This window comes from Thermobia domestica, chromosome 7 (assembly GCF_964235325.1).
Source record: "Thermobia domestica chromosome 7, izTheDome1.hap1.1, whole genome shotgun sequence".
NCBI classification, from domain to species: Eukaryota; Metazoa; Arthropoda; class Insecta; order Zygentoma; family Lepismatidae; genus Thermobia; species Thermobia domestica.
The window spans coordinates 116,919,668-116,947,335 of NC_137460.1; the positions used below are offsets into that span (position 1 = coordinate 116,919,668).

Consider the following 27,668-nt stretch of genomic DNA (forward strand, 5'->3'; position numbering starts at 1 on the left):
GGTGTGGGGTGGAATTATGCTCTATGGGAAAACGGACCTCCATATTGTGCAACATGGTACTTTGACAGCACAACGGTACCGGGATGAAATTCTCAATACACATGTGCGCAATTTCTGCGGAGCAATTGGCCCAGACTTTCTGTTCATGGATGACAATGCCCTCCCACACCGTGCACATCTTGTGTCCGAGTATCTGGAGAGCGAAGACATTACGCGTATTGCATGGTCTGCATATTCGCCGGACTTGAATTCCATCGAGCATGTGTGGGATGCTCTTGGGCGGCAAATAGCGCAGCGCAGTCCACCAGCAAGCACTCTCCCTGACCTGCAAACCGCCCTCCTCGAGGAGTGGCGCCATCTGCCGCAACACTTGATCAACACTCTGATTTGCAGCATGGAGGCCAGATGTCATGCCTATATAGCTGTAAGTGGTGGTCACACGCCATATTGACTGCCTTTGCCCTCACACAATCCAGCTTCACCTGTTAAGGTATCGTTGTGCTGAACTTTTTGGTCACTCTGTGCATCCTAACTGTATTGTTCGTCTTCACTTGTGTTGCATTGTGCATCTGGACCGTCTGTTTGTTCATTATACTTGGTGCAGTGATTGTGTCTTTTTATTTTCTGCCACTTTCTTCGAGTTGCTTAAGTTTTGTGGAGCAGTGTATCATCCGCTCGGAACCCAACACCCCGATGGCAGAACTTTCTTTGTCTTTCTGCGATGAGCTTTTGTAAGTCAAAAGTGATCTGCGGGAATTCTGCAAATGTTTCTGCAGAAGAAACACTTATGATTCTTAAAAGTATTCTTTACGTGACGTAAAAAACAGTTCAAACTATATTTATGCGAATAGTCCATCCATTTAAGATATCTACACATAGCAGGCATGTTTTTATAATTTTCTGTTGGCTATGTTTTTCTCCTCTGGCAATTTATCTGCACAGGCGCGGTATATTCTGCTTTGGGGTCCAACACTACCTATTATTTTCGTAGTATTAAGAAATGTGTATTAAATTAGAAACCTGGAAATACGAATTATGATTTCAGTGGTATAATGTTGTGTTTAATGTTTGTAGACGATCTTCTTATGCTCACTATTATCATTAAGTTTCCTACATTTGTAAACAATAATTTCACACAAGAAGACAAGTACAGCAAATCCAACGCCGATCAGCAGCAGGAAGAAAACAGAAGCAACATGATGAATTTGTACTTCTTTCACTACAGATTCAGGGTTTTCGTTAATTATCGACCACCATTTCTTACGAAGTCGAAACAGTACACCATTTTCCTCCATGCGTTTTATGCTGAAACAGATAAAAAAAAAGTGTTAAGGAGTACCTACTGAATTGAAATCCAACTCTTGACAAGATACAACTATAATTCTTAAACTAAAATTAGAATGTATTCCGTTAAACATTTTGATTTTGGGGAAGTGCATGTAATCGGGATAGAAGTCTTAATTGGGATGTGACACACTTCAATAATGAATGACTTGCAATGAATACCTTATATAATAGTAGTTGTTGTTCGTAGATTGTAAAATAGAATTGTCTCTATAATAATGTTCCTAAAGTGACATAGTTGGTGAATTTGGGAGACCATCTTTAATGTTTATGAAGTGTTTTCTTCTTATTTATTCTTTATTTTTAATAAATCTATATTTTGGTTATTAGCTATTATATTCACACGATTAAATGAATGTGAGGGATAGGTAGGTTTCCATTTTCAATTTCGTATATATATAATCTGCAAATATGCACAGAGAATTGGAGTATATGTACGTGTATATATTGAAGAGATGCCCAATAATGTGCGTCATGCGTTCTACAGTAAAGGTGTGAATAAATGCATCATATTAAGTAACAACGTTAACTTGTAGCTGCATAATAGCAGCTTATCTTTTTTATTCATATTTATCAATATTCTTTCTCTTTTAAATTACAACATAAGCGAGCAATGTTTCTGGTTTGTTGACGACTAAATTCCATATTTCTGCAGCCGTTGTTATTGCACTTCACAGACATGCTCTAACTTCCAATAAAATCACTGGAGATGAAGTAGGTATTGAGGAAAGGGAATAATTCTACAGAAAAGTAGAAGTGACAAAACAATGATGGCTTGCATTTTTGTGAGTGGTCTCATTGATTAAGATCAGCAGTTAATTGATGTGTTTAATCGGGTTGTCTCTAAATTTTGGTAAAAATGCTATGAAGCAGGCTTCTTTCCTTATGGGTAGATAAATGGACACATAACTCTCATAACTTTGGAGTCATATATCCTAGAGTAATATCTAGCAATTGTTCGAGACTAAAACAAAGCTATTGTTATATAGAGTTATTCAGGAAGGACTTTAACATGACACAATTTAGTGACGATTGCCATTGATGGTTTGTATTCTAGAAGCATCCCCAGAACAACAAATATGTAATGTGGAGATGAAGCAGGTAACCAGAGATGGGACGAAGTGAGATAGAAATTATTTCAGGGAGCGGCCTGGGAGATAATTTCTCCCTGGGGTATATCTTCAATCGTGTTCAAGTAGGTAACTAGTATTTTCACAAACCTACTTTCTCCCCTGTGTGTTGAAAGTCTTAACTATCATTCAATCTTCCGAAATCATTACTGGATATAGATAGGATTTCCTGATGGATATGAACCCACATGTTAAAAACATACCAAATGCCTGGCATCATGAATATTTTGTTCAACAGCGTTGCGTAACTAGTACTTGATTGCTGCCAGTCTTTACTCACAGAGAATTACCCCCCAGACTGTGACGTTTATTTTTCTAGATTCTTTTTCAGAGACCTGGAATTCACATAGGAAACACTGATCGTTTTTCTACACGAATATAAAGTTATGTCTTTCAATCAGAATAAATTTTGTGAAAGAAAAAACAGTAAGTAGCTGTTTTTTAAAGTTACTATCTATCAACAAAAGTTCAACCACATTTATTCAATTGATATAGATCGTTTAATGCAATACATATTGTTACAGCATATTTCCTTTCATTTTTTTTTTCTTTTTGCCAAATCTTAACAATCTTCGTAACCTAGCAGCCCTGAATCTACATTGAAATCAGCATATTTGTCATTCAATGGCTGGTGCCAGAATGAAATGGCTTCCCTCAACAATGAAATACTTTCACCGCATGCATATCAATTTGGGATTTACCGTCCAGCTTAGCGGGAATAGTACACCTAAGTAGGCTTTATGTTTTCACTTGACACAATGCAATGGAATGACAGGAATGTCACCCATTGGGTTTCCTGTTACAATTTTCCTCACAGATAACATTGTCTATTGACTCTCACATATCAATCCATTGAACAAGAGTAAGCTAAAATAGTGTACTTTTATATTCTTTTGAAATATTGTTGTGAACATATCTATCTATCTATATCTCTCTCTCACTCTCTCTCTCTCTCTCTCTCTCTCTCTCTCTCTCTCTCTCTATATATATATATATATATATATATATATATATATATATATATATATATATATATATAAGATATGTATAAGATTTGTTTTTCATGTTCCCACTGGTAATATAAATTCCTGATTGTGTTACTGTTTCACATAAAGATGAGTTCGTTTGTGGAGAGTGTTGAAGGTGAGTTTAAATACATGGTTAATTTTCGCTTTAATGCCGTCATTACAAAACGTTCTTACTCTTACTTAAACTTTGAATTACATAAAGGCCATTTACCTACTTTCCAAACAAACGATTTTTTCTTTCACTTCAATCTATCAAAATGCACGCACTCTGCTATTTAAAAAAAAAAAAAATGTATGGTGAAAATAGACCACTTCTGACTTTTTACTTTTCAGTACATTTTCTGGCCAATTGAAACGTTTACGAAATGAAATTAGCCTTTTATTTTACAGTTGAAAATGTGTTTTCAGAGTTCACACATAGTGTAGTCATTTTGACTCATAGGCATACTGACTTCTTCCTCATCTGTTGAGGAAGAAGTGGATAACCCGCACATATTAGGGATGGGCAAAATCGCTTTTTTTATAAAAACCGGAAACCGATTTTTAGAAAAACAGAAATCCGAAAAACCGACATTTCGGTCCTCTCCAAAAGCGGTATGGAGATCTCTTCACCAAAAAGTAAAAACCAATCTGTTTTAGGAAACACATAAAACTATTTCTGTGGAAGCGGAATCGATTTCCGGAGAAGAACGAAACACTATTCTGGTCAGAAAAGAAACCAGTTTAGAAAAACTGAAACCGGTTTTGATGAAGAATTGAATTGGTTTTGGAAATTTACGAATGGCGGTTTCGGTTTTCCTAAAAACCGGTTTTTGTGCCCATCATTAGCACATATCTTTTTACTATCTGTACATATTCTCGCTATTGCACTTGTGATAATTGAAGGAGCGGAGCAAGGGCCGGGCAACTGTCCGGGGCGCCACAATCAGGTGGCGCCAAAACGAGCCTCAAAAAGTAAGTTTTATAACGTGTTTTCTACTGACTTTTTCGTTTATATTCTTGTAAAGTAGCGTGAATTACATCTTTTTCCATTCCACCATGGAAGTAGAGAGTTTCATAGTAATAGGGGAAGCTGTATCGAGAAAGAGGACGTGGTATATAGAAGAAAGAGTAAAGGGAGAGTTGGTATTGTTTATAACAGGCAGTGGCGGCGATTCGACGTTAAAAGTGTGGGGGGGGCAAGATATGATCTGAATATGTGTATATCAATGTTAGTGTTCCTGGTTGTTTCTAACACTTTGTTTGACGATAGGTTGTATAACTAATAGGATTCTATCTTTTTCGGTTAAAATACCATATATTGTGTTTCATATTTAATTAAGTAAATTGACAAGAGCAATGAACATAAGTACTAACCCTTGATTCCTTGCTCATGAACATCTTAAAATTCTGTCTGGAAAATTGTGTGATCAGATTATTTAATAACATTTTTGTAAAACAAATAAATAGAAAGGATATTATTAATCATACTAATGAATAATGAGGGTTGTTTTGTAGAAGTTATATTGAAACTGGGGATTAATGAACAACTTACATTGTTAATTCCACACTTGCCATTAAATGTATGTTATTACTCTTAGAAAATGAAAGACAGTAAATACTACAAGCATATGAAACTTAAAATATACAAAACGATAATCATGCCTGTTGTTCTGTATGGTTGCGAACCATGGTCACTTACTCTGAGGGAAGAACATAGACTGAAAGTATTTGAGAACAAGATCCTGAGACAAATATTCGGACCCAAGAGGAACGGGAATGAGGAATGGCGGAAACTTCATAACGAGGAAGTACATAATTTATATGGTTTACCCAACATTGTTAGGGTAGTCAAGTCTAGGAGGCTTAGATGGGCGGGTCATGTAGCTAGAATGGAAGAAAGTAGAGACGCTTTCAAAGTCTTGACTGGAAGACCAATCGGAAAACGACCATTAGGAAGACCTAGGCGAAGATGGGAGGACAATATTAAGATGGATCTCGCAGAGATTGGAATACAGGGTAGAAACTGGATGCAGTTAGCTAAGGACAGAAGTCAGTGGAGAGCTTTTGTGAACGCGGCATTGAACCTCCGGGTTCCATAGGCCATAGAGTTAGTTAGTTAGTTTATATGCTACGACGCAATTGTAATATTAACTCCTTTGAATTGCAATTAAAACGCAATTCCTGTAGCTGTTTTAACTCCACGGGAAGACAAATAACCAATACACATTTACGCAACGACAAATATTATATGGTACCATTTTTTTTCTATGAATCAGTAATATATGCAAAAACTTTACATTTCCAAATGAAACTATATACTGTACATTAACCATTTTAAATTATAGCCTTTTAAAGGTAAACTATTGAATTTCCTGCTACAGCATTATCCCTATTTATCCTAGGATCATGGTTAGTACCTCATTCTCTTTAGAATAGAACAACCTTTCAAACGGTTTCATTTACGTTTTCCTATCATGTCCCTAAGGCGGGAAACTTTGAGGGAAATCTGGATTTTTCTGATTTTTTTCAAACTTTAATCCCCTCTGGACCCCCTTTGCTAAAGCACAGATCTCAAACTCAACTGAAAAATACGAAGGGGTATACTAAATGTGTATAAAAAATTTCAAGCTTCTATCTTGAAAACTAAGTGCGGGAAAATGTTTACCAATGAGCTAAGAACATTCCCATAATGCCCCAGATGACCCGGATGTAATATAAAATTTTCCTGAGACATCCCTATTTATCCTAGGATCATTGTTCGTCCATCATTCCCTTCAGAATAGAACATACTTTCAAACGGTACCACTCACGCGTCTCCATCATGTACCTGAGATGGGAAAATCATGAAAAATTGATTATTTGTTTAAAAAATATTCCTTCTTTGTACTTTTTTGCCCCTCTGTACAACCTGTTTTAACGCAGAAATCTGAAAAATACTAAGGAGTGTACTAAATGTGTGTGCAAAATTTTAATCTTTTAGATGCAAAAGTAAGCCCGCCAAAAATAATATTTCTACAATACTCCAGATTCCCGTATAAAATAGGATCTGAGGTAAAAATTCCCTGAGACATCCCTATTTATACTAGGATTATGGTTCGTACAGCATTCTTTTTAGAACAGAACAGCCTTTCAAACGTTAATATTCACATGTCTCCATCCTGTATCTGAGGAGGGAAAATCGCAAAAAAAAAAAAAAAAAAAAAATCTTTGTTAAAAAGATATCCTTTTTTGTTGTACCTTGTTCCTCCTCTGGACCCCCTGTTTTATCGCAGAAATTTGAAAAGAATCTGGAAAATATTAAGGGTGCACTGAATGTGTGTGCAAAATTTCAATCTTCTAAGTGCAAAAGTAATAAAAAAGTCATAACAAAAATATTTTTACTTATGACGTCATCACACTCTACGTCTCGACGCAGAAAGGCGTGAAAGCATATGTAACGTGTTCTACAATGCCTCCAGGCTTGAGAAAGAAAACAGAAGTAAAAAGCTTGTTTGGTACTTTTTTAAATCGAATAATGAAGATTCTAGCTTTTCACCGAAAGATGATATAATTTAAAAGAGTTAAGTGGTCCCTCCAAAAAAGTGGGGGGGGGGACTGCCCCCTCTTGCCCCTAATTGCCGCCCATGATAACGGGCCATGTTCCTTGTAATTTTTCCCAGGCACTGAATACTATTACATATTTTACTCTTAATGTGTTAGTGAAGGGGAAATAGTATATACAGCACTTACTTTTCATTTCTTACTTGTTAGAAACGACACTGCCGCGCCAAACTGTCGGCGTTTGTTGAAAGTAGTGTCTAGGAGATGTTATTGTTTCGATGTGTACAGTTCTTGCAAAATCATTCATTTCGACAGTGTTTGTGAAATCGAATATGCCACTCTACAACAACATAGGGCGGGGTTAGAAGCAGTACTACGAAACCAAAATCAGGGACTACCTTTCAATCTTTTCTCCCGCCAGCACACCGTGTATTTGAGTATTAATTTATCTTTTTGGAAAATGGGTTTAAAATGTTAGAATCACTGTAATAAAATGTAAAATTTATGCTAGGGCTAGGGGGAGGGCGCCAAATAGTCATTTTGTCCGGGTGACAATTTTGCCTTGGCCCGCCCCTGGATAATTGGACGGATGAAATTACACTAGTTTAAAACATGTTGCCTTGTCTAACTAACACCACTTTTTAGATGATTTTTTTTCTTCCTGAATTCTTTATCCCTAAAGCTTTCATAGTCGTCTGTTGAAATATGTCATCTTTCGAAATGAAGTTCTGACTTTGTCTAATTTATTTTTCTTTTTTCAATGTGATTTACGTCACTTTAACTTTCACTTGCCCAATTAATGACAGAATGGTCACTTCAACTTTTGCCTATTCAAGATTCGCCTAATAACCTGAAGCAATGAAATTTAGATATGTTAATTCAAGAGAAGGTGTAGGCGAATCTTGAATTCAAGATTTGCCTAATGCGAAATTATGTTTGTTCTACTAACAAGAAATGACAAAAATTGTAGCTCCTAAATTAAAAAAAAATATATATATATATTTAAAATTACATTAAACAGTATAAGCACAATTTCAGTATATGACTAGATATTATATGTTTGACATCGAGATATAAAAATATTACGGAAAACATAAAATGAAGTAACATAATTCTCTATGGGACTTTGTATAAATCATAAAATAAACAAAGCACCAAGAATTAGTAGTCACACGTAAATGAAATGCAGTGAGATACTGCATCAGGGAACTGAATTATGACTATTTGTTGTGAAGGCGACACCACTCAGTTTTCGTTAATTTAATGGCGTGCTCTATCTGAAGACGATACATTGCCATTTAATTTTCTGCTTGCTCCTGTTTCAAGAGATTTATAAATCTGTATATATTAAAGTGTGGATTGCTTGCTTTCTTTTTTTAATTTTATAGTACCATGCATCCGTTCGATTAGTTGTCTTGTCTCCATTGTTATCGTAGGCTTGTGCCGCTTAATCTTATATCTGTTTTTTTTTTTTTCAAGTGTATTTTTCTCATATTTCTAAAACTCTTTCATAAAGAAGGCAGATTTCATGAACCAGCCAAAATGTTTAAATACATGAAAGTAAGAAGAAACATGGATGATGTGATACTTTTTTTACATGAATTTTCAGAAAGTAGAGATGCAAAAATCGATGTTTGAATCGATGTTTTTTTGCACATAAAAAGCCGGCTTTTTTGGGAAAAAAACGAGAATTTTGGAAATTTTGGCTTTTTTCATTTTCATGATTTTTCTGTTTAAATAGCTTTCTTATAGTATACTCTAAAGTTAAATAAGATTCCATGACCTAAATGCCATATTTCGCTCTGGAATTCGCCATCATGATGGATGGAGCATATGGTTTATGAATTAAAGTAAACATAAAGTATGTATTATTTGAGGGCAATTTTAGAAGCTATTTAACTTTATTTTAACTTCTGAATTATCGACATGTTTTTCTTTTCTAGATCATTTCTTTTTAGTCATCCGTGTTTCACTTCTTAGAGCTTAGTACTCTAGCTTCTAGCACATAATTAAACTTATGTTTTTCAATATATCTGTCAGAGCGTACTTCCACATTTCCGTTATACTGTAGCTTTGCAATGATTTAACAATAATCTTCCGTACACAACCTTGAATACCATTTGATAGAGATAATCAGTGGCAGATTTAGAAAAGTATTTTGAGAGGGGCTTTCCTTATTAATACGTAGTTTTTCTAAAAATTCCTAATTTTTTATTTGAGGACAGCTTGAAGTTTATGAGTAAAAGCAAAACTAATATTTAGTTTGTTTTAGAATCCCGTAATTTCGGGGTAGAAGCTTCAATCCAAAAGACATCCACACCCTACCCCTCTTTGCAAATCCATCATTGCTGGTAATTAGTAATAACAAAGATTTAAAAACGATTAGAAAGGAAGTCGGCCAGGACTTACAGTACACGCACTATCTCTACATTCACAGATGGAATTAAGAAAAACTTTTGTTAAAATGGTCGAATGCGGGGTTGAATCCCAGACTTCACGATAGAAACGCGAAAGCATACCACTCACTCATGTTTGTTGTGCAGTTGTGCTTAACATAAACGTATTCTCTCTCTCTCTCTTTCTCTATGGCCACAAAAGCTCTCCATTGACTTCTGTGCTTTTACAATTCAATCCAGTTTCTACTCTGTATTCCTATTTCTGCTTGATCCATCTTAATATTGTCCTCCCATCTGGGCCTAGGTTTTCCTAATGGACGTTTCCCGATTGGATTTCCAGTTAAAACTTTGAAAGCGTTCCTACTTTCTTCCATTCTGGCTACATGACCTGCCCGTGTCGTGTCGTTTCGTCCCAATCCCACCACGTGTCGTATCGTTTCGTCCCAATTCCACGAACACGAAACAGATTTCGAGTAACGTTTCGTCTAGTAGTTACACTGAAAAACACACAATATACACACACACATTCATTAAGTTTACAGTGCGATAAGCTTCACTGTTGTCACCAGCCTGGACTACGTGCCCTCTTTTATTGACACCTCTCTGACAGAGGTGGACCTGCTGTATAAGCTTGGGACTCAACAGATACGAAAGAGGTTGTAAATAACCCACGAATTTCATAGACCCGCACGGTTAATTCATGTATTTTTTAAAAATTTTCATAAACTAAAAAATCCATGGAATTACCGCACTCGGGCTTAAAACTTAAGGCTAGTCCCAAAATATAATTGCAGCCAGTGCTATTCGGACGAAACGCTACTGGGACGAAATACTACGGAACCGACCTGCCCACCTGAGCCTCCTAGCCTTGATGACTCTAACAATGTTTGGTAAACCGTATAAATTATTTAGTTCCTCCTTATGAAGTTTCCGCCATTCCCCATTCCCGTTCCTCTTGGGCCCAAATATTCGTCTCAGAATTTTATTCTCAAATAATTTCAGTCTGCGTTCTTCCCTCAGCGTAAGCGACCATGTTTCACAACCATAAAGCATAACGAGCATGATTATCATTTTATATATTTTAAGCTTTAAATTCCTTGACAGAATTCGCGACGACAAAATGTTTTGAACTGAATAATAACAAGAATTTCCTGATTTCAGTCGACATTTAATTTCTTTGTGGGTATGATTTTGGTCTGGTAACTGATCCAAGATATTTGAAAGTATCTACTGTGTCGAGAGAATTAATTGATATTTTAACGCATTCATAATTTGCCGTATTACGATCCTTGTGAACTTCCTTGTATTTAGATTTCTCTGTATTTACTCATGTTCCAGCAAGTGTTTAATAAGGCCTCTGCATTTCTTTCGATTGTTCTCCTATCAGATTTACATCATCAGCATACACCATAACCTGGTGAATACCATTCAACTCTAGGCCATGGTTTCTATCTTTGATTTTTCTTATAGCGTACTCCGGAACAAAGCTGAATAATAACTACGATAACGCATATCCTTGTTTCAGGCCAATCTCAACGTGGAAGCTCGCATTTTTCTACTCGGACTTTACTCTGGGATTCATTTAAACACTTAATAAATCTAGCTTTTTCGGTATTCCAAATTCTGTAAGAATGTTGTACAGTGTTTCCCTCCTAACCGAGTTGTAAGCCTCTCTAAAATCAATAAACAGTTGATGTACTGGGTAATATATTCCCATTTCTTTTCGAGCATTTGCCGATTGTAAGTATCTGGTCGATTTCGACTAAATCCACACTGATAATCTCCAATAATTTAATCTGCGTATGGAGTCAATCTTATTAATAGAATGTTAAAAAAAATGCCTGGATAATTATTACAATCAATTTTTTTCATCTTTCTTGTGAATTGGAACAGTGATTGATTCTTCCACTCTTTTTAAATGCATTCCATAGTTCTTCTTTTTTGTTAAAAAAAAGTTTCGTAACGATATGTTGAATTTTCTTGTTAAAAATTCAGAAGCCTTCAGGACTGAGTAAACCGTGATGATGGTTATATATTCCACAGCCGAGGAAACCATACCTCAGATGAACCGTCTATTACGTATATGTTCCATGAACAGAAAATTCTATACTTTCCCGATTCTGAACAAGCTTAAGGGACAGTCAGTGCATTACAGAATTTGGAGCTTTACCGATTTTGCCGATCTGAAGCACCTGATAGGTGGTAACAGATTATTACGTATGTGATCAGTGAAAAATGTGTTCGAAATATTCACACAATGTATATGAAAGTTAAAACTTAACTGAAAAATTTTAAGAATGTACACAACCACCCGAAACGAAGTTTCTGATGTGCAGATTTCTCTCAAGTTTTTCTTTATTTTGCTTCAAAAAGAGGGTGTGAGATATTCTGAAGTAAAAATAAATACATACAATTTTGCTAGTTATTTGTGTATCATTTTAAAGTACTGACTGTATATAAGAGGTTAAAATATTACATATATTAGTTGATCCTTTGGAATTCATAATGTAAATATGTTAACAATTTTAAAAAATCTTTTTGAAATTCATGGTTTATTTTCGAGGTTTCATATTATTATCTGCATCAACCACTAATTAAATGAGTTTTTTGTTGTAGAGAAGCGAAACAAAGTCTGCTTTATCAGTTTTAAGCAAAATTTTCAAAAAAGCCCAAAATTTCCCAAGCAAAAAACCGAAGCAGAAAAAACCGAGTTTTTTCCAAAAAAGCCGGTTTTTTTCCGAGCCCTTGCATCTCTATCAGAATGTAACACGACCTTGCCTCTTTTCCACTAAGGGAAAAAACTTGGAAACTACTCGAGAGATGGTCAATCGCAATACTTCTGAGTATCTTCAACAAATCTACGAGGAATCATGAAGGTTTAGTAAAAGTGGGATAACATTTTGAATTACACCTTTACGCATCACATGATTGTGACATATTGGCTTTCTATCGATACTTCACATACAGAAGAATATTTCACACCAATCACTCGTCCCTCAGTTTTACTCATAAGAGCAAGTGAGAGTAGAGGACGCATATTGAAGGTGTACCATCAGGAACAAACTTAGCTGGAGCAAGATATTCCAGCAATTATTGGGGATCAAAGGAGAGAATGAAGAATGCTACCCAATTACTTTTTTGGACATACCAGCAACAAACTTTTCTGAAGCTGGTGTATTGCAAATGTGCATTACGGACTATTCTGGTCTACAGAAACTTACGTATAAAGTTCCATTATTTTCAAATGTACTATATTTTGTAAATATGGTATGTTGACATATTTTCTGTATTTTTCTTACTTATATAGGGGAAACAGGTTTATTCGACGCGAACACTGGGCAATTCCGAACACCCAAGTTTACGGCCAAGGAACCTTGTTAGAAAACAGACGATTTTGCTGCACGCTAGCGGAGAAACATCAAAAAGTGTAGCATAAATTTGGTGACAGTCAGTTGGCTGGATTGCCAGGAAGAAGACGTTTTGTTGTTTATGTCGATTCACTTATAACGTTGATTTAACAATCTGGGCATGGTAAGTTGGCCCTTATCTATATTGTTACAGATAAGGCTATACATTTCCAGTATTTGAGCATTAGTTCTAAGCATGCAGTCAACAATTAGTTTCAACTTTAAAAATAAAATGATGATGGGGAAATGTCAGGTGGAATATTTGATATTACTCCGTCATGTTCGGAAATGCCCCGTAGTATGAAATAAATTATTTAAAAAAATATATATATATTTTTTATTGAAAAGTAATAAATTAATGATGTGGGTTTAGGAAATAGATCATTTCTTGGCAGGTAGTAAGCATTATTAGCTTTATTAATTAGAATAATTTCTTGTATTTACTATTATATGACATTAGTAACCTAATTCATTATTCTATAGTCAGTAAAGCTTTTTAGATATCTGATTCTTCGTCATAGGCGGCTATAAGCTTTTCTTCTTGTAGACGAAAATTTAAATACTAAATTACGGTACATTTTGAATGTTTTTTAATGCATTTCACTCTTTCGTGAAGGAAAGTTTAAAGCAAACCTCGACCACTGGGTCAATCCCGAAAATAGGTACATTTTTAAAATATCTCACTGATTTGTTGAAAAATTGTTACTTTTAACTTTCCCTTATACTTCAGTAAACAAGAAAAAATTTAAACTTTCTATACACAAGAAATTTTAATTTTATCTCCAAAAACAAAAGAGTTATTTATAATCAAAACTTAAGTGTTCGTGAATACCTCCGTCTCTCCTAAATATTATATGTATTAAAAAACAAGGAAATCAGATAAATACCGGTACACTTGAAAGAAACACATGTATAAGATTAAGCGATAAAGTTTACTCTATGATTTGTACCTTTATGTTTATCTGACCTACAGGGATGAAATACAGGGTGGCCCAAAAATAGAGCTTAAGGTATAAGTAAAAAGACATTAAGAATAAATAATGAAGAAACTAATTCTACCTGATAAATAACAGTAAGAAATGATATAAAATGCAATGAACTGACCAGTTCGGTACTACATATCTACTTTTGAGCCACTCTGTATATATCAAACAAATGAAATCTTATTTACAGAATATTTTGTTATAAGTTCCATGACCGTAGAATTGAATCTAAGATAAGAAATCAAGGAAAACACGATTGTTCTATCACGATGGTGGCCAAATTGGATATGGGATTCATATTGGATGAAGCTCAAGGGGGATGTTCGAGGACTTTCTTTTAGGGTATTAGGCCCTACTATACTTGATGAACGGAAACTATCCTGCAATTTATATTAAGATACTAACCTTTGCTGGGTTTCTCAAAATTTTTCCCTACATACTGAACGAAATAAGAGAGCGCAGTTTCAAGAGGAAATGTTAAATATTAGTGAGATGCAGGGCTACCAACACCGGGGTAATTTATGTGAGTTAAAAACCAAGTGGTAAAAAAACAACTGTCACCTAATAGGAAAATTAACTCTGTGTTATCACGTTGATTGACGTTTGCATAGCTAAGAGGTATTAGGAGGAATCTTCAATAGGAGAAATTTGAAGCCCAGTCCTACATGTATTATTGTTTCTTACTACTAAATATATTATTTTAGAATTTTATTTCAGAAATGTCTTTTAGAGCTCAGAAAGGACTCATAGAGTCCAAGTTCAATATGAGGATAAATTATATTAAAATTTGTAAAATTACCCGTAAAGGTAGATTAAATGTAGATTTACAGAAAAGTCGGGACTTCCGGGGAGAGTACAGATTACCAGAATCGTTTACTTGCATTCGTTCCTGGTAGTAGATATACAGAGGATGAATATCATTGTTGGTTGGTATTGTTCAAGTTCAAAATTGATTTATTTCCACATGTTTCCACATATTACAAAGAATTCGAACTTGCAGCTGAGTTTTATTAGTACTAACTATGTCAGTATGAATATTTATAACTCAACGGAGGAGTGGTGTACAACATATCTATTCTTCTTCTTCTTCTTCTTCTTCTTCTTCTTCTTATTATTATTATTATTATTATTATTATTATTATTATTATTATTATTATTATTATTATTATTATTATTATTATTGTCCTTCGTAAGTGTTAAACATATTTTTTATCCTCTAACGTCTTATTTTTTGAGACATTGGCATAATGTGATATTGCAACAGACCTAATATGTAAGGTATCAAGGTTCCAAAAATGGGACGGCTCTTTGTAAAGAATCTAAGCCCCAAAAAGAAAATATATTCGAAATTGGTGTTCCAATGTAGTGTCATATCACTCACCAGCAATAAGTCAATTAACCAAATATACATTATAAATAACTTCGATAAGTAATGAGTTAAAGGATAGTCACAGTCTCTATGTAATAAAAGATAGACAGAAACAATAAAGCAAAAGGCAGGAGAGATTTATTGAATATATTTAAAATTGACTTACAGGTAATAAGTAACATAAAATTTAAAGTACTTACTGATAATTGATGCAATCATAATAAGGAAATTTCTTCCTAGTGACCATTGCAGCAGCGCTGGGGAAATAGTCTGTAGGTATTGCTATAATGGAACAAGGTGCCATATGCATTACACCTATAGCAATTTCGTAGGTTGTAAAGAATGCGTATTTATGATTGCATGTTCTTTTAAGTCCTTCGATAGAATCTAGAACAAAGTTATCAGGGTTTGGTGTCATCACTTTCTCCCATAATTGCCTCATCAACGGATCTTGCGACAACTAGAAAAGAATTGTAAGAAAGTAATTGAGTTTAGTTAGTTGTCATTTAAAGTGTAGTGCAAATTTGATGAATTATATTTGTTTTATACAAGGTTTGTTTAAAAAGTATCAGAAATTATTTTCTTTTTACACGTAAACAAATAAAGTTACGGAGGCATGGATTGATGCAAGTACATAGGTGTTCCTAATCCACATTTTTTCTAGAACCAATCGTCAACAGACCACCGATAAGTAAGGAAGGTATAAGTAAGTGAGATTACCATTTCGTCTCGCTACATAATTCGACGCAACGGAAAATTCTACAGGGCTTCTGGGACGAAGCACTTGATAAAAAAAAAAATCTGATGAAACGCCCAATGCCTGTGCCTCAAAAGACTCCGCACCCTCTCGACATATCTTCATGCGATATCTGGCTTTTCTTAAGGTTGCCATTTGTCCCGTAAAATCCGGAACCGTTATGGAATCGAGATCTCCCTCCCGAAAATATTCCTTGGAACGCTTAAATGTCTCGGATTTCAGCGAAGAAGAAAGGAAGGTAATATTAGTTTTTTTTTTCACAGAATTATATATATAATTATTCTCTTCAACTGCTTAGTATAGCAATTCAAAAGTTGAGGAAAAAAACTTGAATACTTAAAATATGGATTTAATTAAGTTCACGATTATATAAACGAAGCATTTGTTCCATTGGGATAGGGACAAAAGGCTTTAGTGCTCAATCTTATTGTTATCTTTAGTAGTCTGTTTCAATCTGCATCTTGCTTCTGAAATATTGTAATCAATAATCCCTGACCGATATTTTTGGTAATTTTCTGCTGATCATTCAAGAAGAAAAATGTATTGTTTTAATTAATAAAACTGAATAGAAAACAATGGGAAAATGTTGGAATATTTTTTTAAAGAAAAAAAGACGATTGTAAGGTGCGGGAAAACTTTTTTTTAATTATTTGCAGCAATTTCTTTTCTCTTCTTTTTACGCAACATTGGTTACACGTTTTCCGTTGCTCCTTCTGAGCCACCACTTGAATAATCTTTCAATGAGCTAAACCAAACTCTGAGAGCCATGAAGCATAACAGTTCCTGAGATATTTTTTAAGAAGCAATTTTGCTTATTAAGGACAGAGAGTAAATCATCTACTTATTTGCTTAACTATGGAGAAGGTCTACTAAAATGCCTGAAGATGTGATTAGGTAGTGATTGAACAACTCTTACCTAATGAAAAAAAGTAAATTAGTATATACACTTCTTTTCATTTTAAACATTTCCAAGATTCTCATAATTTAGTAGTGTCTCGGATTTTTGCTTTTGAAAAATGACAACCCTAGCTTTTCCGTAGGCTTAAAATTGCTCTTAAAGAAACCAAATTTCAGCACAGACAATATATTATGTGGAATGCGAAGGAACCCCAAAGGAGGCGTTTTCGCGCTGTTTCCAACAGTGTGAAAACCTGTGCGAGAGGCGTATGCAAGAGAAATTACCTTGAAGTTGATTAGTGTAAAATTGCAATATTTGAATACATATTTTTTAACAGATAAATGTTAGATAGTTTTTTAACTTCCGTATTTATTTTTAACATCCGTAATTATCCGTACGGAGTATTTAACTCCGTAAAAATAGTCATTGCCTATTTGTGCGTCCTTGTTATTTTGGTTAAAAAATAGAAAAATGAAAAGAAAGGAAACGAAATCGAAAACAAAATAGTGGTAAAAGAAAGGGATACGATGTACTAACAAAATTTCTAAGAATCTACTTGTAAAAATCAGTAACTTACATTAGATCTTAATTTGTATTTGCACATTCAAAATGGTCACTCCGAGCTTAAATATATCGATTCCAGCAGTTCTGACAACATTATAAACATTTTTGGAAGTTCGCTGGCTGCAGAAAATTCAAGAATTGTCCTGATAACGCTTGCATCTCCTCGATGGAATTCAAGCGAATTTCATTTTATGCAAGAGATAGAAAACGTTAGGAGCTAGATCTGATGAATGCGATGGGTGAAGACGATTGTCTTGTAATTTGTTTCACATAAATCTGACGATTGATTGATTTATTAAATATTTAACGGGGAATTCAGCAATGTGGCTATTTGTTTCCGCTACGTTTAGGTTAATGGCCGACACATTAGCAGGAAATTGCAGTAGATGTATACCATTTCTTATTAGTAGAAGATTAAAATAGAGATAGAATATATTATTGGAACAATTACCTGATTGCAGAAAACCGTTTTTCGTTTTCTGTTACTGAAGGTGATCAACGTTAAAAGTGTGAGTGGTTGATTTTCGCCATTTCTGGAGTAATTAAAAAGTTCAGGCAGAAGATGGTACCTGCACCAAGAATGGTAGATTAATTCCTAATAAACAGTTCCTCGCTGTCTCTCTTATCGTTTTTACTATACGTAGATCAATACTGAAACCGCAAGTGCTAAGTAGACTTCTATCACTTCCAATTTATTAAAATGACGGAGATAAACTGTATGCTTGGGACGCATCATCGATTACAGCAACCCATATCTCGCTATCTATAACTGTTTGTGCTCTGTAGAAATCGTTGTGAAAACCGAAAGTGGTAGATTTTTATCACTTCCGGTGTGAATATCATCTGCATCTACTGACTTGATTCCTAACTTTTGACCCACTACAATGTTGTTAAAATTGATGGTGATTCTTCAAGAAATTCTTATGTCATTTTGTCTCTCGGACGGTTGGACAGCCAAATAGGATAAGAACACCCCGAAAATAATGAATTAGTCACTAATATAGGTTATTTTCAATTATGTATATATAAATCATCCCCTCCCTCTCTCCTAAGTTGCATCGTCACAGTGAAATTATAAAAACTATGCAGGTAAGAACATCATCTATGTGGCAAATTTGATCGAGATGGTCCGGTGGATCAAGAGGAGCAAAATCACTAACATAGTTACTTTCATTTTTATATACACAGAGTGCGGAAAAAGTAACGGAACGATCCAATATCTCACTAAATATACAGATAAGCAAAACACACAAAAATACGTGTTAAATGGTTTTTGAGAAAGCAATCCAGTGATACCACAATTCAACCACCTATCCCCATCCTTTTCGGGGGTACGGGGGTATAATTCAAAATTTTAAATAGGAAGCCCCATTTCTTGTTGCACATTTGCATACTCCAGAATAAACCCAAAATTTTACCCAGAATTGAAAACAGTGCCTTCTCGGCTTGAATCGAGACACAAAAAGGAGGGTGCCAAAACGTTATGAAAATTCGAACTATCAGTCCCGCAATCTGTGGCCATACGCTTATCGTACTGGACTGAGGAGGGAGATCTTGAGGTCGATCTCCGCTCAACGCAACCTTTTTTTCTTTTATTATATCCTCAAATAATAAGCCTTTATGTATAACTTCAATATTACTTTATTCAAGTTACATACAATACAAATTTATATAATTGTTTTGCAAACTAGCATTATGAAGTGGTTCTTAGTAATAGAGTTCATAGGATTATTTACAATAGAAATAAATCATTCTAGTGACAATTTGTATTTTCTTGCAAGTTAACAAATTATGGACAAATACATTATTTTTATCGAAGATAAATTGTATGAATTCATTACTTGGGTACAAAACATACACATAAAAGTTGTTACTCTGCGCGGGAATCGAACTCAGGCTTTCTGACTCCGCAGTCTTGTATGATAACCGTATGGCCACAGAGCAGTCCCGTATCCACTCTAAGTGGGTTAGGGAGACCGGCCACTCTAAGTTTTGCTGCCTACCCCACAATTTTCACAGTAGGCTTGCAAATGAACTATAATATGGTTGGATCAGGTCCCCTGCCTTTTACCGCCTCCCCCCTACATTTTTAGGCTAGCTTCGGGCCTGCCACAGAGTGCCAAATCGCATTTTCATAACGTTTTCGTACCCCCTTTTTGGTGTCTCGATTCAAATGCCATCCGTGAAGGCGTTGTTTCTAATTCTGGATAAAATCACTGTCTCTTTTTCTAGATAATCCAAATGTGCAGTAAGGAATAAGGGTTCCCATTTAGAAGTTTGAAGTTACCCCGTACCCCCAAAGGGGGTGAAGATAGGTGGTTGCGTTTGGCATCATTTGGTAGCTTTCTCAAAACTAAGAAGAGTTTTTGTTTGTTTTACTGATCTGTATATTTCGTGAGATATTGGATCGTACCAGAACTTTTCCGAACCCTGTATGTAGATTCATTCTTGATATCTTTAAACGAAAACGAATATTCTCGAAATTAGAGGAAAATGTTATTTTTGAGAGGCATGCCTCACAGGTTGTAAACATTACTACTGGATTCTATTATCATGAAAGATATACGTAGATATACATGACGAGTCAATGAACATGTGTATGTAACACGATATTTATAACAGTATGTTTTGCTTTAATTCTGATAGAACAGACTAGCTTATTACAAGAAATAAAGGGTTTTAAATGACGGTATTTTGGCATTTTTGGAGATATAAGCAACGTTTTGTGGGACAATGAGGCTCAGATATCAAGGAATATACCTATGGCTTGTAGGGCTGTATGAAACTTATTCAATTGTAAAAATGCAGACATTTAAAAGTGGTGGGCGTTAAATTTCGTGATTGAAAGATTTGAGATTGAATTCCCGCTAGCAGAAATTCTAACAAGTTCTTGAATTAATTTACCCAATTTCATCTTATGTATTGTAAAAAAAAAAAAAAAAAAACTCCTGATCAAGTTTACCTCGTTGAATTTCAGCTTTTTATTGCTTTCAGCAGAGAGTCTATGTGAGATGTTGACCTACGTTTTAAAATGGCATTCGAAAACATCACAATGCACCGACGTGAAGATAGCGCTATTCACACGACCATTAATTATCATCACACACACCAAAATTAGTGCTGAAGGTACAGCATGGAAATAAAATTATTGCTCTTACCAGAAAAATCTCTTTCCATATCTTTGTGGGTGAGAGCGTCTACAGATGAAGACAATTCCACCCATTTAAATAATGCATTGAAAAGAATGCCAAAAAATTAGTAATGCTGATGATACCACACAAAAAGAAAATTAGAGTTGTTCATCTCACTATGACAACGTGGGACCAATTCTTTTCTTTGATGATGCCACCATTAGAAATCTTTGCATATCTTTCGCTTTTTGCTAAGAGTAAAAATTTCACATCAATACACTACTATTTTAAAGAATGTGTAGTGCTGGCTTTCTGATAAGGGCACATATTTTCTTTCTATGAAGTACCGTCAGCACTAATTTAGCAACATTGTGGCGTGGGTGTGAAAATTGGTGCTCATGTTAGTGGCGAGGTCCTTAAGGGGTTTCCTAATATGTTCAAATTTCTAAGTTTCCCCACCAGATATTGAACCTGAAGCTTCCTTGCACCATACTTGCGCACCGTAGAAATTAGACCAGAGGGGAGGGTTCCTGGTCAGTTTCGTCTCAAGAGTTATTTCCCATATTTCACTAGGAAAAATTTATAATTCAGTCATTTCACGTAGTAATTCCAAATACATATATACAGGGTGTTTCAAAACAACACCGACAACGTTTGGAAGGTGATTCCTGACAACAAGATAAGACAAATGTGTAGAATAACTTGAGTGCACAAATGCATTCTTTCGGAGTTGTAGGCTGCCGAAATCATGAAAAAATGAACTTTAAAGGTATATAGATCCAAAACTATGAGACCTACCGTAGTCGGGTTCACACTTCACTTAGGAGGTAGTATGTGTCCTATCCAAATTTCCAACTTTCAGAATCCTGCGGTACCTCCACAACCATTCTTTAGAGGTACTTGATGAGTACTTCAAATTATATGCCCTTAGTCAAACTCCCTGATAATTGTTGTGTGAGTACCTTAGGATTCTGAAACACTTTTTTTTTTTTTTTTTTTTGGATAGCGCACATATTAGTTCCTAATAGAAGTTTTGACCCGACTACGGTAGGTCCCATAGTTTCGGAGCTATGGATCTCCAAAATTCATTTTTTCATGTTTCTGGTAGCCTATAACTCCGAAAGGAAGCATTTGTGCACCCATATTGGCCTATACTTTTTTCTTATCTTGGAATCAGGAATCACCTCCCAAACGTTGTCGGTGTTGTTTCAAAATACCTAGTATATATATATATATATATATATATATATATATATATATATATATATATATATATATATATATATATATATATATATATATATATAACTAACTCTATGGCCTATGGAACCCGGAGGTTCAGTGCCGCGTTCACAAAAGCTCTCCACTGACTTCTATCCTTAGCTAATTGGATCCAGTTTCTACTTTGTATTCCTATCTCTGCGAGATCCATCTTAATATTATCCTCCCATCTGCGCCTAGGTCTTCCTAATGGTCGTTTTCCTATGGGTCTACCAGTCAAGACTTTGAAAGCGTTTCTACTTTCTTCCATTCTAGCTACATGACCTGCCCACTTAAGCCTCCTAGACTTAACGACCCTAACAATGTTGGGTAAACCGTATAAACTATGTAGTTCCTCGTTATGAAGCTTCCGCCATTCCCCATTCTCGTTCCTCTTGGGTCCGAATATTCTTCTCAGGATCCTGTTCTCAAATACTTTCAGTCTATGTTCTTCCCTCAGAGTAAGTGACCATGTTTCGCAACCATACAGAACAACAGGCATGATTATCGTTTTATATACTTTAAGCTTCAAATTCCTCGACAGAATTCGCGACGACAAGAGATTTTGAACTGAATAGTAACACGAATTCCCTGCTTTTAGTCGACATTTAATTTCTTCGTGAATATGATTTTCGTCTGTTAATGTTGATCCTAAATATTTGAAAGTATCCACTTTATCAAAAGTATTATTTAATATTTTAACGCCTCCACAATTTGCCGCATTACGGTCCCGACGCACTTCCATGTATTTAGTTTTCTCTGCATTTACTTCTAAACCCATGTCCCTGCAAGCGTTTAATAAGATCTCTGCATTTATTTCTACTGTTCTCCTATCATCCCCTATTAAATTTACATCATCAGCATATGCCATAACCTGGTGAATGCCGTTCAACTCTAGGCCCTGGTTGCTATCTTTGATTTTCCTTATGGCGTATTCCAGCACAAAGTTAAATAATAATGGCGACAACGCATCTCCTTGTTTCAGGCCATTTTCGACGTGGAAGCTCGTGGACAAAAATTTTCCTACCCGGACTTTACTTTGGGATTCACTTAAACATATCTTAATTAATCTAATTAGCTTTCTCGGTATTCCAAGCTCTGTAAGAACGTTGTATAATGTTTCTCTCCTAACTGAGTCGTAAGCCTTTCTAAAATCAATAAATAGTTGATGTACCGGGGTATTGTATTCCCACTTCTTTTCGAGTATTTGGCGAATGGTAAATATCTGGTCGATGGTTGATCGATTTCGTCTAAATCCGCACTGATAATCTCCAATAATTTCATCTGCGTATGGGGTCAATCTTGCTAACAGAATATTTGAAAGGATTTTATAGGATATTGACAGAAGAGAAATGCCTCGATAATTATTACAGTCAGTTTTGTCGCCTTTCTTGTGAATTGGAACAATGATTGACTCTTTCCATTCATTAGAAATTGACTTGTTACATGCAAACATAAAAGCGTTTCTAGATCTACATCGGTGCACAAGTACACCCAATCGGAGTTGAGGCGCACTTAAAATTTGCCTGAGAATACAAAGAGGACATAAGCCGAAAACGAAATGTCGCCTTAACTTCGAGTGGAAGGACTGCGATTATTTTCAACTGTAAATATATCTAATCTATCTAAAGATGTGGAGTAAGATTTTCCAGAATCTTAGCCTCAAGGGAAAGGAGAAAACTCGTAAGCATGCTTCCTTATAAAGAATGTCCGGACTAAGGGGAGAGTCAAAGTTATTATATAAGGGAAAAGCAGTGAACATTAATTGCCTAACGACGTACCCAGTAGTAAAGTAAAATGTGATTGAAATTTAATTTATCTTAGATCTCCGGGACGGTATGCTATTTCCAGGAAATTCATCAACCTTCGCGAGGATTCTTGAAGATATAGTGTTCATGAAGTATATGTACAAAAGAAGGATAGTGAAATAGAAACGCTCGACAATTGAAGACGGTTTTAACAAAACTCAACAAACGCCATTTTTCTCAAAATGTGTTTTTAACGAATTCCGGTATATTAATATGAGCTTTACACAATGGCTTACAGAAAATGCGACCAAACTGAATATCTGGCTTTGTAAAAGGACCAAGAATAAAGCAAATTTTCACTAATCTCGACATCTCCATTTTACAAGATTCTACAATTATCTCAATTTTTAAAGTTATTTTCCAATACGTGGTCATTGCGTTTTGCCTCCTTTGGCCTTATTGAAAAAAAGAACTAAGAAAACACGAAACAATCATTTTGCCCTCAGAATGTTATGACATTTTGAGAAAGCTTGGTGTAAAGACTGTTATAGTTACGATAGAAATCAATCTTCAAACGTTTAATGAAACCATTTTGCCTTTCAAGATATGTGAGAAAGAGTACTGCGTTATGAAAGACGATCTGAGACCAGGGTACAATGATTTTCTTCAAAATACTTACTTTACTTCACGATAGACTTTGAGGTGCTTAAACCTTGAAAGAGAAGTGCTTCAATAATATTTCAAACACCTCAACTTCCATCAGTGAATCATGTAAGCAAAAATAAAGCTAATGACATGAAGAAGTTGATGTCTTATTTTGACAATGATTCAGAGGAAACTAAAGTGCTGTATTCAAAAATTGTACAAGGGAATGCTAGTGATACTGAAGACAAAACATTTCAAACATCCTGTATAAAACATTATAATACTATCTTTCATTCTCTTCTTCTTCCTCTTCTTCTTTTCTGGCTAGCCGCGTATTCACAAATGGAGAACAGTGTGACTACTCAGCCAAAATAATTCGTAATAACCTATGTAGACAAAAGGACTAGATCTGTGGAAAAAGTACTGAAATTTTATCTGCTCCCGTTTTACCTATTTATGATATTTTACGATATTAATATCTTATTAGAAAGTTTAGGGCATTTCCCCTCAAGTGACCCCCATTCTTGAAAGAACCCTAACTTTCAATTTTTTACAGTGAAAATTCGATAGAAACGTTCTGACTTTACACCTCGAAAATAAAACTCCTGGCGGAATCCCTGCTTAATTGTCGTATTAGAACTCATTCTAAAACCACTAATGTAACACAAGTATGACAAATACAGATGATGTCGGGAGAAAACAAGAAATATCATAGAAAGGGCTTATAGAGAAAATCGAGTTTTAATTCCTTAATTGCCTACTATTTAAATGAATCACCAAATATATAATATTGTTTACTGTGGTCATTTATTAGTTTTAACCCTTTGTTCTTTGACAGTTTTGTACTTCCTATTTTCCCCAATAGAATGAACTATAAGTTACAGTACAAAATCGATAGAAATGGATATGTTTTCTTCCGACACCCTTAACAGTGAATTTTTTGTAAATTGCCAAATTTTCATGAGATTTCTTTTTCTCCTAAATGTATTTACGAGTAAAGAAGACAAGGAGAAAAGTACTAGATTTATTGGTGAACGTAGTAGAGCACTTAAATATTATAAAATGTACTAGATCTAATACGAAAGTACTATTGGTGGTCACACTGATGGAGAAGTCCAACTTAAGGCGTGTACATTCAGGAATCTGAGAATAGTGGAATAAGGTCTAGTACTGAATGGTGACGCAAGCACATGTTAGCATGAATGTTGTGATTGAGACAATTGATACATTTACTCAGGCCTCTCTCCGCATTTTCTACTGCCTCCTTCTGGCTCAGTTTAACTGTCTTGTTTTCTATTCAAAATGAGGCTAGCCTTATCAGAGAAATTTCAATGAAAGGTATACGTTAAAGCCATTTGTTCCAAAATAGATATACTTAGTTACTAATACGAATATAGTATCAATTAGTTCTAGTAAATAATAGTTAGTAATGTTACCTCGAACATGTCATAATCTGCAGTATTTTTTAACACTCCCAGACTGTATTCTTTGGTTTTCAGAAGACCTTGAAGTGTTGTAAACGGATACACGAGAGGCTGTACAGTGAGGAACGAAATTAGTATTGCTGAATATGCAATGTAGACCAATAGGCCTGTAACGTATGTCATTAGGTATATCACTCTTCCGGTTAAGCTATTGGGCGTTTCTTCATGACCTGTAAAACGGAAATACAAAACAGTAATTTTAAAATTTGTTTTTTTTTTTTAAATAAATGATCAAATTTAATTTTATAATAATACATTGAATTTGTTAATAACACAAATCAGGATGACAAACAAATTTAAAAATATATTTTTTATAATCTAAATAAAACAGAAAACCCTTTCCAATCCTTGTACTATAGGTTGTAGAGAGTAAACATTGTACATATTTTTCAGTTATAATTGAAAAATGAAATCTGTTTGTTTAATATCCTTTGTTTTGTCATTCGTTGGCTGAACGAGACGGATGAATACAAAAATTAAATAAGTTACAAGTGTAATTGATGGAACTACAATGTGGGAGGAAACGAGAGAATCTCGGAAAAAGGGACGGACACGATGTTGTCCACCACAAAGTCATATTGACCTATGATCAAACCAGGAACTTCCTCACCAAAGGTGACATTTCCACTACTGAGTCATCATGTCTCCATTACTCAATTATATAGTTATTAATCACAGAGCAGTATTTGACTCTACTTATATAGTAATTCCATCCTAACATTCATACATACAACTTAAATAATAATAAAGAATAATAATAATAAATAAACTTCTAATATGACAGTAGTTCGTGAGCTTCAGTCAGCGACAACGATCCAGAATTTTTTTCAAACTTCAATGGGGGATTCAGAAACTTTTTGGGGGGCTGGAACAAAATTATTTTGAAAAACAGTGGAACTTATTTTTGCTGCTCAAATTTGATAGTAATATATAATACACTTGATTATAGTTAAAAAATAGGTTAGTTCATGGAGTCAAAGAAGTGATGTTAAGGGTCTACCTGATATTCTACCTCATCTATTTAAAAAGTTTATTTTATTAATTTTTTCACATTGTTCATTGTATCTGTTAGGCTTTTCACTTAATCAAAATCTTTTAATCGTATCAATATCACTTTGTTGCATTTACCTTACTTCTACCATAAGCTACTCAAAATCACTAAATCATATATCTTCTTGAATCTATTTATTCTTAATCTGTGCCTTATTCTCTCTTCATATAAATCTCATTAATATCCTAAATCTTCTTAAATCATACTTATAATCGTAATCTTTCTTGTAATTGTAAATCATATCTTTTCATAACATCAATAATCTATATTTTACTTATTTATATTGGCACATACTCATACTCATACTCATTGACCATAGAAACAGCTAGTGTCACATTTTTTAAACACTTTCTAACTACGTACTTTTATATTCCAACATTCTCCCCTCTTTAGAAAACAGAAATTATACATCTTGGAACCTAATCTAATATCTCCTAACATAATCTAACAACTTGCAAGAGAACCTAATCACAAAAATATTAATCAAATCTAAGAATCATTCGAATAATCTTCGTTTCCTTTCCATCTTCCGGACTTCCTTCTTCTTTGCTGTGCCAGCTATCTATTCAACAGAAAATCAATCTGAACCTGCATGCACTTTTATTTCTGTATCAGCTGAGCCGGTAATTTCATCATGTTTTTGCAGTTCCTCCGACCACGAAGCGTTCTTCCCTACCTCCATAGAATCACTCTTATTCTTCCTGCTGTCAGACCCTTTCCTATGATCTCGTGTACTTCTTTTTGTTAGTCAACCAATTGGCCCAAACATGTTTCACTCTCTTGGAAGAATTCTGCTTATTCTCAATTATGCCTACATCTGGGTAGTTCGGTATTTCTTCGTCATGCAGCTCAGACGTATGGCCTTGTTGTAATCCATCTGTTACCAAGGTCATTATGTCCCGCTTTTCTACCGTGCAGTCGGTCCTGTCACGTAATTCATCCTTGCACTGG

General features: G+C 34.8%; 1 protein-coding gene across 1 annotated transcript in view; it reads right to left on the minus strand.

Annotated features, from left to right (window-relative positions):
* Positions 1-1,061: 1,061 nt before the first annotated feature.
* Positions 1,062-27,668, minus strand: part of LOC145689306 (glutamate receptor-like) — a 114,296-nt gene continuing 87,689 nt past the window's right edge. Inside the window, exons 6-8 of the mRNA XM_081763447.1 lie at positions 25,619-25,836; positions 15,380-15,639; positions 1,062-1,305 (exon numbers count right to left, since the gene is read on the minus strand). Of these exons, the coding sequence (XP_081619573.1) occupies positions 1,062-1,305; positions 15,380-15,639; positions 25,619-25,836 (722 nt within the window). The remainder of the gene's footprint in view (positions 1,306-15,379; positions 15,640-25,618; positions 25,837-27,668) is intronic.